The sequence below is a fragment of the Rhizopus microsporus genome, assembly GCF_002708625.1.
Source record: "Rhizopus microsporus ATCC 52813 unplaced genomic scaffold scaffold_5, whole genome shotgun sequence".
Classification (NCBI taxonomy): domain Eukaryota; kingdom Fungi; phylum Mucoromycota; class Mucoromycetes; order Mucorales; family Rhizopodaceae; genus Rhizopus; species Rhizopus microsporus.
The window spans coordinates 534,670-549,016 of NW_019671920.1; the positions used below are offsets into that span (position 1 = coordinate 534,670).

General features: G+C 35.5%; 6 protein-coding genes across 6 annotated transcripts; 4 read left to right on the plus strand and 2 right to left on the minus strand.

Moving 5' to 3' along the window:
- Positions 1-1,768: 1,768 nt before the first annotated feature.
- RHIMIDRAFT_250232 (uncharacterized protein) lies at positions 1,769-3,199 on the plus strand (the record flags this gene model as incomplete). The annotated part of the gene is made up of 1 exon (XM_023610704.1): positions 1,769-3,199. One exon carries the CDS (start codon positions 1,769-1,771, stop codon positions 3,197-3,199), a length of 1,431 nt encoding a protein of 476 aa, XP_023467775.1.
- Positions 3,200-4,327: 1,128 nt separating this feature from the next.
- On the minus strand, positions 4,328-5,527 carry RHIMIDRAFT_225090 (2-nitropropane dioxygenase). Its single transcript, XM_023607523.1, has 2 exons — positions 5,141-5,527; positions 4,328-5,064 (listed from the first exon to the last, which is right to left on the minus strand). Exons 1-2 carry the CDS (start codon positions 5,454-5,456, stop codon positions 4,400-4,402), a joined length of 981 nt encoding a protein of 326 aa, XP_023467776.1. The 5' UTR covers positions 5,457-5,527; the 3' UTR covers positions 4,328-4,399.
- A 71-nt stretch (positions 5,528-5,598) lies between these two features.
- On the plus strand, positions 5,599-7,059 carry RHIMIDRAFT_113812 (galactose oxidase). The gene is made up of 3 exons (XM_023605290.1): positions 5,599-5,722; positions 5,781-5,928; positions 5,982-7,059. Exon 3 carries the CDS (start codon positions 6,029-6,031, stop codon positions 7,031-7,033), a length of 1,005 nt encoding a protein of 334 aa, XP_023467777.1. The 5' UTR covers positions 5,599-5,722; positions 5,781-5,928; positions 5,982-6,028; the 3' UTR covers positions 7,034-7,059.
- Positions 7,060-7,106: 47 nt separating this feature from the next.
- RHIMIDRAFT_113847 (uncharacterized protein) lies at positions 7,107-8,673 on the plus strand. Its single transcript, XM_023605292.1, has 6 exons — positions 7,107-7,154; positions 7,219-7,387; positions 7,445-7,599; positions 7,646-7,705; positions 7,761-7,958; positions 8,008-8,673. The coding sequence occupies exons 2-6, from the start codon at positions 7,310-7,312 to the stop codon at positions 8,624-8,626; spliced, it is 1,110 nt and encodes a 369-aa protein (XP_023467778.1). The 5' UTR covers positions 7,107-7,154; positions 7,219-7,309; the 3' UTR covers positions 8,627-8,673.
- Positions 8,674-8,957: 284 nt separating this feature from the next.
- Positions 8,958-10,378, plus strand: RHIMIDRAFT_113822 (uncharacterized protein). Its single transcript, XM_023605291.1, has 4 exons — positions 8,958-9,385; positions 9,438-9,619; positions 9,669-10,111; positions 10,162-10,378. The coding sequence occupies exons 1-4, from the start codon at positions 9,176-9,178 to the stop codon at positions 10,296-10,298; spliced, it is 972 nt and encodes a 323-aa protein (XP_023467779.1). The 5' UTR covers positions 8,958-9,175; the 3' UTR covers positions 10,299-10,378.
- A 1,059-nt stretch (positions 10,379-11,437) lies between these two features.
- Positions 11,438-12,470, minus strand: RHIMIDRAFT_236063 (uncharacterized protein; the record flags this gene model as incomplete). The annotated part of the gene is made up of 3 exons (XM_023608474.1): positions 11,438-11,570; positions 11,896-11,996; positions 12,291-12,470. The coding sequence occupies 3 exons, from the start codon at positions 12,468-12,470 to the stop codon at positions 11,438-11,440; spliced, it is 414 nt and encodes a 137-aa protein (XP_023467780.1).
- Between the last annotated feature and the right edge of the window lie 1,877 nt (positions 12,471-14,347).

The following is a 14,347-nucleotide window of genomic DNA, read 5'->3' on the forward strand; positions in this document are numbered from 1 at the left end:
TAGAAAAGAGCAATATACACCAAGACTAACTAATGTAGTTAATATACAGTGGTCAGCTATGACTTAAGGAAGTCTTCTTCAGAACCGAGAATGAAGATTCTTTGGAAAGCATTGAGCCAATAAGAGTGTATAATACACAAAAGGAAAACATCGTTCAAGTAGAGGGCTAAGCGCCAAGAAAGAAGGATGTTAGTTCTTGGAGCATCAAATAGAAAAAGAAGATATAGCAGAGTTTGATACATTGAAATGAGGGATATACGTGAAGAAAATACTGAATATTCTTACTTAGCAGCGAGCACACAGAGGACGAAAAAAGGATGAAAACGAACTGATGATAAGTGTATCAAATGAATATGACAATCAAAATAGACATATAGCAACGGGTCTAAACTAGCCGACAAAGGTCACAGGACATGTTCGAAGAGAACCACTGAAATTTCTTCTTAATAAGAGGCATTTACTTTTGTTCCAAACCCATTGTAACACGATATAATTGCATTGCTCATTGTAAAAAATACAGTTGGTTTAATGCCAGCCAGCGATGATCTTCCTTTGATCTTTGCTTTGATTTCGCCAACTACGTCATTTCAAAGATAAGCTATGCCTTAATGTCAATAAAAAACAAGATAGTACCTTCTGAAAGTAGTTTACATGTATCGGAAGTGTACTACTTGAGGCGCTCTCAAATGCATTTCTTTTCTAGATTTCATCATACCATCTGCCATATATAGTCTTTTCAGAAAGTAAAGTCGCGTTTTTGCAGTTTTCATAATATAATTTATACGAAAAAGCGACAAGTCAGTGAGACAACTATTTCTGGAATTGGTATATCTCTTCCAAAAAAGACGACCAGTCAAGTAACATGTGGCAAATGCATTAACATCCTTTATTACGAACAAGGTATATATAAAAAACTACAATTGATTACCCAAAGCTTTTGTGCTTTTATTGGTGACCGAGAATTAAATCATACAAGATTCACTATTACTTGCTGATCAGCATAAACCGTGCAAAGATGGAGAAAAACAGTAGGATAATCTGTGATACATACATGTTGAGCTTTAAAACTGACCATGCGATCCTGTCAATGTCAGGAACGGACGCAAAATTGCACAGATCGATGCAGACAAATGTTTTTGGTTGATAACGCCATAAAAGACCCTTATTAAAAATATATAATCAAGGTCAATGATATTCAAACTGTAATAAATATTATATGCTACTTACTGATGGTTTTAAAAGAAAAATGAACGCGTGATAGTGATGTCAGCATTATATATCTTGGATTTCTGAAGCAATCACATACTACCTAATTGAATTCCATTAGGCATAACTTGAACATTACTGTTCACTTATTTCCTAGATGCCATTTTTGAAAAAACAAACTTTAATTCAATCCACATAACGGGGTTAAGCAGATGAATTTTTTAGATTTTATGGAAGAATGTATTTAGTTTATTTAAACTAATAATATCAACCAAATCAAATAAAGGAATTATGTGTAACTTGGTTGGTGGAAACAAAGGTTACGCCAATCAATTATTTTTTCATGCTCAGCAATGACGAAAAGGCTTAAATCCGAGTGATTATTATTGTTGGTTTAGGTCAAGGTGAGAAATAGGGGGAGACGTGTGACAAAATCATCATCCTTCTGCTGTTCATTTGAATATAAATATAAAAAGCAGTAGCTTTGTCTTTTCCTTTCTTTACGTCTCTTCTCTTATCTCTCTCTCACGCGCCTTTCCCTCATTTTTTCTCTCATTTTTGTATGGCTGATAGCAATTATACATCATTTGGCTCGGTTTTTGCTTCTGGTATTCAAGATGTAGCAGCTGTCGCAGGCGTGTTTGGAACAGATATCTGCGATACAAATGCTGGACTGGCGTTGACTATGGGGTATTTGTTTCCGGCTGCATGTGGCATGTCAATGTTTGGAGCACTTGGGCTTGCAAAGTATATTCTAAAGTCGTCTCTTCCTCCAAATATTGCCAAAAATTTGGGCATTGAAATCATAAAATTTGACAAGTACAGGATAGACAAAGTGATACACGACATAATAAATGAATTGCCGCCAAATAAAAAAGATCGCTTGCATGAACAAAACGTCAGGATACGTATACGTGTGCCAAGCTATGGTAGATCCACCTGGATAGGCGCTTTTGCTTCATGCTTTCTTTTATCTTGCTTCAACTTTATACCATACGTGCCTCACTATAGAACTTTATTACTATACCCTGAAGATCCCTCTGATTCATCTGACCCATATATATATTACCCCCTTCTCTTGACATTCTCTAGCTTTGTGGCAACCTTCGTCTGCTGGTTTGACGCTGCGATCATGCTATCAGGATCCCCTTTACTTTATACCATTAAACGCTCTGATATGAAACTATTCGAGCCTTACCACTTTGGAAGTCTGTTTGCCCGACGCATTGGTTATGTTATAGGCCTTCTTGCAGCTATAGGCATTGTCATTGGCTATATTGGCTCGTACTTGGTTGTCCAAAAGATGACACCGACGGATACCTACTACTGGCTAGGGCTTGAGTTTATAATGTGCTTCTTACGTTTGGCGATATGGTCATGGAATACAGAAAAAGATGAGTTGAATGTGGTAAATCTACGGTATAAGATAGACAGAAGTGATGAAGGAGTGATCAGGCAAATAAGAGATTTACCGTTGTCAGCAAGTGAACAAACAGATGTAATCAGTAAGCTTAAGACTGGCGGTTACTTTATCCAATCTGAAATAGCGGATGTCTACTATCAAGCAAGGTGTTATATACATGACTTTTGCTTCCGTAACTTTAATGATCTTCGTATCTACCGTGGCTTCACCTCCTATGACATCGTTTCGAAGCCAAGGTACTATATACTATGGAACAACAGTGTGCTCAATCCACAAAAGATTCTTGTGGTTCATGATCTCATAGGTTCGTTGACCGAACTCCAAACTAGAAGAGTCAGTTATGTGAAAATTCCATCGATATCTTGTTGGACTTATTACTTTACAGAAAGCGAATTCGAACCATTGACAGAAGAACAAGTAGGTGCTGCAATGCTCGATAAACTGAAATCAGAAATGGACGCTATTGCTCCATGGATAAGTTTTGTTACTTCACGCAAGCAGTTTGACCCTGAGCTCGAAGAAGATGAACAGATGTACAAAGATATAGAATTGAAGCCTCAGCAGGCTTGACCTTCTTACTCTTAATTAAGTAATAGTAACTAATAAATATTGACCATCTCTTTTACATGTACATTCATGTAATTTTTGATACAATGTTAATCACTTACGTCTGATCGACGGTTTATGTTCAGTCAAGCGACATCGACATTAAATAATGGACGCCAAGTAGCAATACAAGAAAGCTTCATGTGATGCAGCCAATTCTCCGAAATTTAGATTGGTTCTCTGTACAACTTCTCTCTTGTTCCAAGATTCTAAACATCCAATGTGAAGATTCACCAATCATAGCACTCTTTGGAAATTGAATACTACAAATAATGATGTACTATTTTTGATAATGACTCATGCAGTAGAAAGAGATTACACTTATAAGGCTTCTTCTCCTATTCCAGGCATTACAGTTATTGTTGACATATATATTGCAATACATAGATATACAAATATATAGACTATAAGCTCAGGTTGATTGTCCTTACATCACTTGCCTCTATAAAAAGAAAAATGAAGGCTTTTGTTCCCTTCACCTAACAAACTACATCACAGCCATCCTCTTGACGAAGCAAACTTGTCAAATAACCATTCATGTATGACAGTATCATGAATATTAGCGATGGAGTAATTTATAATTTATCTACAAAAGTTATCCAAGGCCTCCATCAATACTGAGCAAAGCTTTAACAATTTAAACATCTATGGCATAAACAACATGCAATGCAGCTTTGAGTGTGCCTTGGCCTTAATTAAGTACATCGAGAGCCAAGGATTTAAGATTACTTATAGACGTAATGATGGTAGCTATGTGTATTGTCTGCTTATCACAGTAAAAGCATGAATTGAAAGATGTACACTTGTGTGACAGCTTTGGGGACGCCACCGCCAAAAGTAGTAATCAGTGCCTAATATTTGATATCCCGAAGAGTGGAGAGTGTGGCGCTCCCCTAGGGATTTTTTGCGGGGCTCCTCAAGAAAGTCGCTTTTATTTGCGATATACTTGGTCCAAGCTGCTGTATGGCTTATAAAGTGGATATAATGCTTATTACTTACAGAGGCTATATTAGTGTATATTATAAACATACCAAAAAGAAAAAGAAAAGCGATATGTCAGCAAGACCAAAAGGTAAAGTATATGAACTTCATAAGCTCTGAAAACCCATCAGCAACATGAAAGTAATACAAGTACAAGAGGTTCATTGTTAAAGTGGAGTTTATCTAAACTATCATATTTCTTAGTCTCTGACTAATGATCGTTTCAGCCTCATCAATCATGCGAGTAACTAGTTGATGACAAGTAGGAATGTCATCAATCAATCCAAGCACTTGCCCTGCTATCCAGATGCCCAAATCAGGATCTCCCTTGACAAACACTTGCTTTCCTCTGGTACCAGACACAAGTTCAGCAATATCTTCAAACTTGAGATCCTCCTTTGTTCTTTCTATCTCATTGACTTCAACGGCTACCTTATTTTTGAATATGCGTGCTGTATTTCTAAAGGGTCTATAAACAAGTGCAGTCGATCGTTCATCTGCCTCTACCATCTTTTGCTTGATCGCTTCATGAATAGGTGCCTCCTTTGTACACAAGAAGCGTGTACCCATGTTAACACCTTCTGCTCCCAATGCTAAAGCAGCAGCAAGACCGCGACCATCACCAATACCTCCAGAGGCAATAAAAGGGATATTGAGCTTTCGTGCTGATTTGGCCAACAGGATGAGCCCTGTGATATCATCTTCTCCTGGATGACCAGCACACTCAAATCCATCCATAGACACAGCATCCACACCCAATCTCTGAGCCGTCAAGGCATGTCGTACAGCAACACATTTATGGATCGTCTTGATATCTGCATCTTTGAACATCTTGATAAACTCTCCAGCTATCATCCATATATAAAGTAAAGAGGGAGAATACATTAGATATCGTTGACCATATATCAATTATATTTCATTTACGATTGTTGCCCGCTGTCTCTACAATCTTTACCCCTTCTTCTATAATGACTTGAGCATAGTCCTTATAAGGAGGTAACCTGAGAGCAGGCAAAAAGGTCATATTGACACCAAATGGTTTATCTGTCATCTCACGACACCTACGAATCTCCTTTCGTAGGTCTTCGGGTGTTGGTTGAGTTAAGGCAGTGAGAATACCAAGTGCCCCTGAATTAGAAACCGCAGAAGCAAGTTCAGCTTTTCCAACATGCTGCATTCCTCCTTGAATAATGGGATGCTTAATACCGAGTAACTGAGTAATACGAGTAACAAGCACCATTTCAGTAAAAAAAAAGGGGGGGAACAAATAAAGATAGAGGAAGGGGAGAGGAGCAAAAAAGTATTTCCGTGTGCGTGTGTGTACATAAATCCCACTTTGTTACACGCTTGTTGTTTCCCTTTTTTTTTCTCACAAGAAATGTCTTTCCACCAAGATGATGAATCAAACAGTGCAGCAGGATTAGATGTGTTTGGAAAGAAACATAAGGGGCTTATTTCTAGGATGAAACGTTCCTTATCTGTGAACAATGGTAAAGAACCTCTAAGGTATTATTAATAAACAAGTTTATTTTATTGCTGTTGCTCAAACATTTATTGATCATAGCACTATCAGCAGTGGTAGCAGCAATAGCAGTGGCAGTAATAAACCAATGCAACGCAGTTTCAATTCCAATATTCACTTTAGTTCAAACTATGAGAATACAGCCTCTACTGTCTCTGTTCGATCCTTTTCTTCTGTGACAAGTAACAAAGTATGTCTCGAATTAATTTAATGATGGCTTTTTATTAAATGTATTTTTCATAGAAAAGAACGCATCAACGTCTTCATTTTCAGCAAATGAGGCTAAATTGATGTTCAAGACAGCCAAGGAAGAAGACAACAAAAAGACCTTGGATTTGGCGCCGACACCAGCCATGTATTGGTCTATAGCTGAGCTACTAGGTTTAGAACCGCCCAAATTACGAGCTCATGCTAGTGCTGTCTATGATGGGAAGATGTATGTCTATGGCGGTACGACCAGGACCACATGCTCCGATACGCTCTATATTCTTGATTTGGATACCTTTCACTGGTCTGAGCCCAAAGTATACGGCACGCCACCACCGCCCTGTCGAGCTCATTGCTTTGTGGTAGATGACAATGGAGACATTTATTTGGTAGGGGGAGGAGATGGACAGACTTATTATAATCATGTTTATAAGTTTAGTACACACACAATGATATGGACATGTCTAGAAACAACTCACAGACCATCCGAAAGAAGAGCACACGCAGCCGTCATCTGGAATGATGGACTCTATATCTTTGGAGGAGGAGATGGGAAGAAGGCACTAAATGATGTTCATATCCTCAACCTGAAAACGCTCGTGTGGAGCGAACTACGAACGACGGGGGATAGACCAAGTAGTCGTGGATATCATTCGGGTACACTTGTGGGAGATAAAGTAGTCATATTTGGAGGAAGCGATGGTAAAGAATGTTTTGGTGATGTGCATGTATTAGACCTTGTTCATCAGAAATGGCATAAGATACCCATGGAGAAGAGTATACCCAGGTTATCCCATTCAGCTACCTCTGTTGGATCCTACCTGTTTATCATTGGAGGACATGATGGCAAACAGTATTGTAGTGAATTGATCTTACTCAACTTGGTCAGTCTAAAGTGGGAAACCAAGCGAGTCTATGGACAAGCACCTTCACCCAGAGGATACCATTCAACTGTGCTCTATGATAGTCGACTTTTTCTATTTGGTGGTTATAATGGATCGAGGTTCTCTAATCAAGTTTATATCCTTGAATTAAGTTCTTATGCTTATTTACCCCAATTTGTTAACTTTACGATTGAAACTCCCTAAAGTCAGATTAGGAAGACAAAGAGAATTTATTAAAATATATACTTTTTTTTTCTTTATTCATTTGTGCGTGCATAAAGAATGTTTCGCTTTGATTCCTTCAAAAAGTCAAATGAACAAGACAGTAGCTTTAGTTTCTTACAACGAATAACTTCAAATAATAATAATAACAGTACTATTACTAGCAGCACGAGTAGTAGTACTACTACTAGCAATAGTAACAATTCAGATAAACAAAAAAACAATACAAGTATACCAATACCAGTCAACTCTTGGGGAATGTTGGTCTTATCTCAACTACAGAACCAACAAGAAGACTTTATAGATATCATAAACATTTTGACAAAAAACAGCAAAGTAAAAAAAGAAGACATGTTTTATTTTTTAATATGCTTATATATATATTTATGATAGGCCATCGTACTCTTGCCTGTTTCAATACCCTCTCATCCATCAGCTATAGTTGATCATGAATTTATTATGGATCATATCTTGATTCCAATGAAAGAAGAAGAAGAAGAAAGTGATCAAATGATCTCACCTAGTGGTATTCACAGTGTGATTGAAGGGTATGTATAAATATAGATATATATAAAGAGACTTACATGTGTTTAGAGACCAACTCATCATTGCTAATCTCATTGAATCATTTGATATCCATCAACTATCCAAAAAGTAAGTATTTATATGCTATGTAATCATTTATGCACAAGACTTATTATTGTTGTAGATCATTATTTAGTCTAGACACTTCACACATGAAAAATCATCCAAGATATACGATCCTAGCAAGCCATATACAACTATCACTTCAAGATCAACAGATAAATGTGATTCTTATACAAAAACCCATATCAAGAAAAGAAATCATAGATTGGACAAGACAAGATGCACTAAAGGGCTTATCAACAAGCGATAAAGTAGAAAAGTAATAAAAAAAAAAGTATTAACAAAACTGTTATTGATAATCTGTATAGATTTATCAAGCAATTCAAAAAGAATCCGCCTCGAACAACAGAAGGAGCGAACAAGACATTTCTAGATTTTATGCAAGAATTACATCAAGATGCTAACGATGATGATGATGACGCTAGTTTGGATAAAATAGAATCCTTTTTATGCGAGCAACTGTATGACTACTTTTTCACTGATCCACACGGAGACGAAGCGATGCAAGGAGAAGCATTAGAGTCACGTATTGCAGCATTCAACTTGTTAGATCTCGATTTATCCCATTTGGGTGTATCACTTTCTCAAGAAGAGATGAATACTATTGTCAAATTGGCCGGTGCACGATTACAAGAGTTGAATACGATCAAAGGTCCAAAAGAAAAATTGGATGCAATCATCAAGACACATCAGATCATTACAGAAACAGTTCAGCAGGATGCAGAAAAGAAAGAGTTGTTGAATACGGATATACTATTACCTTTACTTATATATACCATTGTGAAAACAAATCCAAAGAATCTCTTGGCCAATCTCAAGTTTATCCAACAATTTCGAAGGTCTGATCAGTTAAGAGGTCAATCAGGTTACTGCTTGACCAATATGGTAAGGACTAAAAAGGAGAGAAAGGGAGGATGTGTAAGATAATAAGGACTCATTGAGAGAGAGATGATTTAGATGGCTGCTGTATCGTTTCTTGAAACTGCAAATTTAGTAGGTCTAGGCCTGTCTGCCGATAAGGTCATAAGGTAAATATATATATTATAAATATATTTTGAACACACACACACGGAATGGAAACATCACTCATTTCCTTTTTCTGGAATAAAGCCATGTTGCAGATTTACAAAACTCAAAGACTGTTACTCCTGCTTCTTCTGCTGCTAAACAATCTAGCGGTCTAAAGTTAATGAATGATGTAGTCGATAGTTCATATAAAGCCGTATTTGAAGGCATTGGTAAACTATGGCAGCGTAATAACAGCAGTAACAATATAAGATATCAAGATGGCCCTATTACCAAATTCTTGGAAATGAAGTCTGTGGATGAACTCAAAATAGGTGAAGTAACCGAACTGTTGGCAGATTATAAAAGACTGGCGGCAATTATAAAGCAAGCAGGACTTGCATGACAGAATTAAAAAAAAAAAATCACTTTTAATTTTTTTCGTTTTTTTATTTCATACAAATATAATAAATGGATCTTGATGCAAATTTGACAGTTGTTACGCCCATCTTGAAGAGAATCTTGGAAGAAGTGGTTAATGACACAATAGATCATTCATGTGCTAATGTAGACGATGACACACCCTTTGAACGTTCGCTATGTGCTGCTTGGGATATCTGTACTGTACCAGAATATGCAATGACCTTGAAAGAGAATCAATTTCACAGAGTTCTACTTAAAGTAATAATGATAATGATAATAATATATAAGAAAGAAAACTAAGGAGTATTAGATTATAACAGCAACACAGAGAAATCGAACAAGAGAATTAGCACTGGGTACGCTTGCTAATATGGCATGCCATTGGGATTGTGGTATTGGACCCTACTTATTAAATGATATGGATATATTAAAGTTATGTAGATCTATACTTTGGACAGAAAATGATGCAAGAGTCCTATTAGAAACTACTAGGTATGGTTTTATAAACCATCTATTAAACACACCTTAACACCCTCTTTAGACTCTTGAACACCTTTCTCGTTTGCTCTATTGATGCAAGTCATCAAACAGTAATAGAACATGACCATCTAACCCAATTCTTGACTCCGGAAGCAATGGCGCCTTCCATATTTCATCAATACACACTCATCATCTGCAATACATTATATTCTGAACTACTATTAAAGAGTCTAGAACTAATGACACGGATCGTGGTCTATACAAATGCTATCACACATAGTCTAAGCAAGAGGAAACAACGATTGACAGAGATGGATGAAGAAATATTTAAATTTATGGACAAAGCAGATACACTCGCGCTACTTCATTGGGGCGCTGAGCGCTTAGAAGAAGAGGGCAGAGGTGTTGGCATCGGCATGGGCTTTCATAGAGGCATAGCAAAAAATGTGATGCATCTGCTTTGGGCTTTGATGGCGTATGGGTTAATAGGCATAAATGATTGTGGTAAATATATATTATTATAAGGTATAATTGATCTTAACCTTATTAAATAGGGTCAGAAATGATACAAAGCTTGGGCCAATCTATGTCAAGAATAGTGTCTTATATACAAGAAGAAGAAATACAAGAGGACGATGATATTCAAAGCTTAGCACAGGCATTGAATACAAAACTGTCTATAGCAAGTTAGTTTATCCTGTATATCAATCGTATTTATTTTTTTTTATTTGATAAAAACAACCTATTCCTCACTTTTCTTTTAAAAAAGACCCCACTTTGATTTAATCGTTAAAGAAAAACTCTTATAAAAGAGATATTGTTTTTAAACTATGCTGGAGTTGATGATACCAGTTCAGGTTGAATGGAATTCAAATGATATGATGATATATCGAGCGCTTATACCAGTACTGTGTCAAATATAAAACTTCGAATCAAAGTATATGTTCCTTTTACTTTTTTACTGAATGAACAATTTAAAAGGTTTCTTTACAATGCAGTTGCTTTTTACTTTCATGAGTCATATAAATTTAAGTAAAATTTAGGAATATGACAATGTTCTCTGCTATTGACGATATACACGAAGAACATTACAGAGATTAATTTGCACATTAACTCATAGTGGTAGACATAAAAAGAATAATACAAACATATGTACATTACGAAAACGAGAAGAACGAGTAGGGTACATGTTTAGATCTTTGCTTGGTATTACTGACCCTATTTATCTTTTAAAGTAAATGTGAAAAGCATTTTAAATAAGATTACCTGACTAGATTGAAAGGCGTTTTATTATTAATTTCTGGTAGGAAATGAGCACTTCAACTATTTATATTATATATAATATATAATAAAATAGATCTTTATGTATTAAAACAGTAGAAACAAGATACTAATACTTATGCAAAGAAGCGAAAAAAAAATGTTGATCTCATATACCTTCAGTTTATTTCAAATGCCATTTCTGTAATTTTTCGAGAACAAATTCTACTCTCTCTTCATCTTCAACAGCCTCTACGCCTGAACTCTCATACTTTAAATAAATGTCTATTTCTTCTTGTATAATGAGAAGGTACATATAAAGGAGTGTTTGTAATTACCATTGAAAGAGTAAGAAGCTCAAATACGCCCATTCAATCGTACCTTTCACGGTACTTTTGCTGTCATTTGCTCTTCATAGAAGCTTTCCTTTCCCCCCCCCCTTTTTTTCTGTCAGTCTCAACGTCACAAGGGTGTTGATTTTTTGATACCCAGGATTCCAAAAGCATGAGCTCTCAGCAAAGTGGATAATCTGGCATTTGTGTGCCTGTTTAACTTCAGGCTTAGTATTGTCTACATGGCTTCAAGCACTTTCAGGCTGTTGCCAGCAGCATAGGCTTTGTCATCTTCTGCGCCGCCCAAAGCTTCCTCGATCACAACGTGCTCTTCGTCCATATATCCAGCAACGGCTGAATAGCCAGAGCTGCTATGTAATGCTTTAAATGACACAAAATAAAGACAAAAAAGTACTTTCTGAGATCAATCTTTATTCTGATATAAAGACAGAAGGAGCATACAAATAAATTAATAATCCACTACTTATAGTTTCTATCAAACGGCTGGTAAGCCACTTTTCTAATCGTGGGTTATAATTACTGAGGATATGATTGATTAATTGTTTTTAACTCGCCCCTGACACTGATCTCACTGTTTATTTCATAGTTTGGGTTATGATGCTGCTTTTACCGTGAGAAGAATTATATGTTAAAGAAGTTTATTCTTTTAAGTAAAGAAGTGATATATATGCTTACGTTTTTGAGCTACTAACATCTTCTCTTGATACATTTCCTCTGGCTATTTTGTTTTCTTCCTCCGGTAAAATGAGCTGTGATAAGGTATATACAATAAATGCCTAACGGATACTGTATAGTTATCCACGACAATGTGTACACAATACATATACAATCCATTCTTATTATGTCCATCAGGCACATATTCATGATATCTAGTATCACAAGATTCCGTTATAGGATACATGACCACCAATATAATAGTAAATATGTAACAACATTATTTTTAAAAATAAGGTTTATAATTAAAAAGTATATTGTATAAAAATTGATTCACTTTTAAATTCTGAAAATTATTTGCGAGTGGGTGGAGCATCAAGCTTTGGGCTATCGTCTGAAGCAGGTGTGTAACCAACCGCGTGGCCAGGTACGTAATTAGGCGGGTAGACAGCTGGGTAACCATCATGCGGAGGCGTCCCTAAAAGTAGGTCAAGAGCATTACCAACAATACCACGTTTGGCGTAAATTGGAGATGTCAAGGAAGATCCAAGTAAGCAAGCAGCTGCAAAAGTAAGAATGATAAAAGAGGATCGCATTCTTGAAGAAATATGTTATGAACAGTTAATTTGAAGGAAAACAACAAAAATATATGTCTTTTTATATGTATTCCAAGCGCTCACTTTTTCCTATAATGTAAACAAGAAAAGATTTTCAGTATGCAAATGTTGCATTAGCAAAATCTTAAAGGGAAAAGGAGGAGTGAAGAGAATGATTACTAATAGACGAGATGGCACATGTAGTTTTTGCATATCTCACATGGTGCAGAGCATAGGTTATGTTGATTTTAGTAGCTGTAAGTTATGACTTTATCCGATGTTTGCTGTTTACCAAATATTATGCTTATGATCTACTTTGGGTTATATCATTGTGCCCGCTTTCAGAGTTTTTCCTTCTTCTTTTTTTTTTAGCTTAGTTTGCTTAAACGATTTTCTTAAGGAGGTACTGCATAATACCCTTATGCGACACTGAAATATGTGACAACTTGGATGTATTTTGATTTAAAATAACAGCAGCTTGATGTTGTATATTGTCAAAGTTCGCATGCGCAAAGCTAGAGAAAAAACCAATAATAAGACCCAAAGCAAAGACAAAAAAGAAGTCCTCATTACTAGTCTTTATTCTGAGATAAAGACAAAAGGAGCATACAAACGACTAGTAATCCATTATCCTAAGCATGGATTATAATTACTGAAGTTTTGATTTTAGCTCGTTCTTGACACTGATCTTTTTGTTTATTTCATGATTTAGGTTATGACATTGCTTTTGCTGTGAAAAGGATTATCTTTTAAAGAAGTGTGTCCTTTTAAATAAAGAAACGATAATTTATATTCAAAGGAGAGATTCTATTTAATTTGAGTTATCACTGAAAGTGTGTACACATAATCTTAAAATGCATGAATTCACTCTATCCATACTGATTACAGTCGTTTATCTCAATGTCAGTCATAAGCAGACATTGCTCTACGACAAGTTTACGTAGAGGCTTGAGCGTAAATTGTGTTATATAAGGATTTTTGTCGCGTTACCACCAGACCTTAATAGATCAAAAGTAATAACTTGCGCTATATAAGAGTAAAAGTAAAAATAAAAGTGGATCTTATTGATACAAGGCTTCAAAGTAAGCGTATTGGTAGGTAGGAGTAATAAAAGAAAAATAAAAGTATAAAAGAGTAATAGAAAATATTTTAGAATACAAAATGTATTAGAAAGTAAGAGATTTTAAATAAGAAAGTATAGGACGAGTGAGTTGTACTGAAACTGTACTGAAGATTGAACTGACAACTGACTGATTTGATTTATTTAAAAAATATGATTACATTTATACTAAAATATTGTAATTAAATGTAGGCTTTGGGTTTGAGTGCGTTGTAAAAGGTAATAAAATAGAAGCTTGTGTGTTCGTAGTCTTTGTAAGACTTGAGATTCGTAGCAAAAGTGTTTAAAAGGTAAAGTTATAATAAAGATTCGATGTGTGACCACCAGATCGTGTAAAGTTGATCAGACTGAGTTGTACAAAGTAAAAAGAATAATAAAAATAATAAAAAGGTTCCTGAATCCACTTGATTGGATTATTCAGAAGCTAATAAAAGATAAAAATAAAAAGGAAAAGGTTGTGATTCAAATCGTAGGTGATTTATTGAATGAATTGAGCTTTTAGCAAAAGCATTGCTCTTTTTATATTGTTGTTACTGGGTGTTAGTAAGGGAAAAAAAAGTGTTAGTAGTAAGGTTAAAAATAAGTTTTATATGTAGAATTTGGTATTGTAGTGACCACCAGATCTTATTATAAGATCAATGTAAAGCAATATAATGCTAAGTCTTGTGAGATAAAGTAAAAGGTAAAAATAAAAAGGTTATTAAGCAATTGTTGCTTAAGATATAAGATAAAATAGAAGTTATTGTGATCTGAAGAT

Coding starts and splice junctions, on each gene's coding strand:
- RHIMIDRAFT_113812 (XM_023605290.1), top strand. CDS start 6,029: ATGTTCAAGACAGCCAAGGAAGAAGACAACAAAAAGACCTTGGATTTG.
- RHIMIDRAFT_225090 (XM_023607523.1), bottom strand. CDS start 5,456: ATGGTGCTTGTTACTCGTATTACTCAGTTACTCGGTATTAAGCATCCC. Junction 5,065..5,140: donor AGAGACAGCGGGCAACAATC/GTAAATGAAATA, acceptor TATGGATGATAG/CTGGAGAGTTTATCAAGATG.
- RHIMIDRAFT_113822 (XM_023605291.1), top strand. CDS start 9,176: ATGGATCTTGATGCAAATTTGACAGTTGTTACGCCCATCTTGAAGAGA. Junction 9,620..9,668: donor GTCCTATTAGAAACTACTAG/GTATGGTTTTAT, acceptor CACCCTCTTTAG/ACTCTTGAACACCTTTCTCG. Junction 10,112..10,161: donor AATAGGCATAAATGATTGTG/GTAAATATATAT, acceptor CTTATTAAATAG/GGTCAGAAATGATACAAAGC.
- RHIMIDRAFT_113847 (XM_023605292.1), top strand. CDS start 7,310: ATGTTGGTCTTATCTCAACTACAGAACCAACAAGAAGACTTTATAGAT. Junction 7,388..7,444: donor TTTTGACAAAAAACAGCAAA/GTAAAAAAAGAA, acceptor TATTTATGATAG/GCCATCGTACTCTTGCCTGT. Junction 7,959..8,007: donor ACAAGCGATAAAGTAGAAAA/GTAATAAAAAAA, acceptor TAATCTGTATAG/ATTTATCAAGCAATTCAAAA.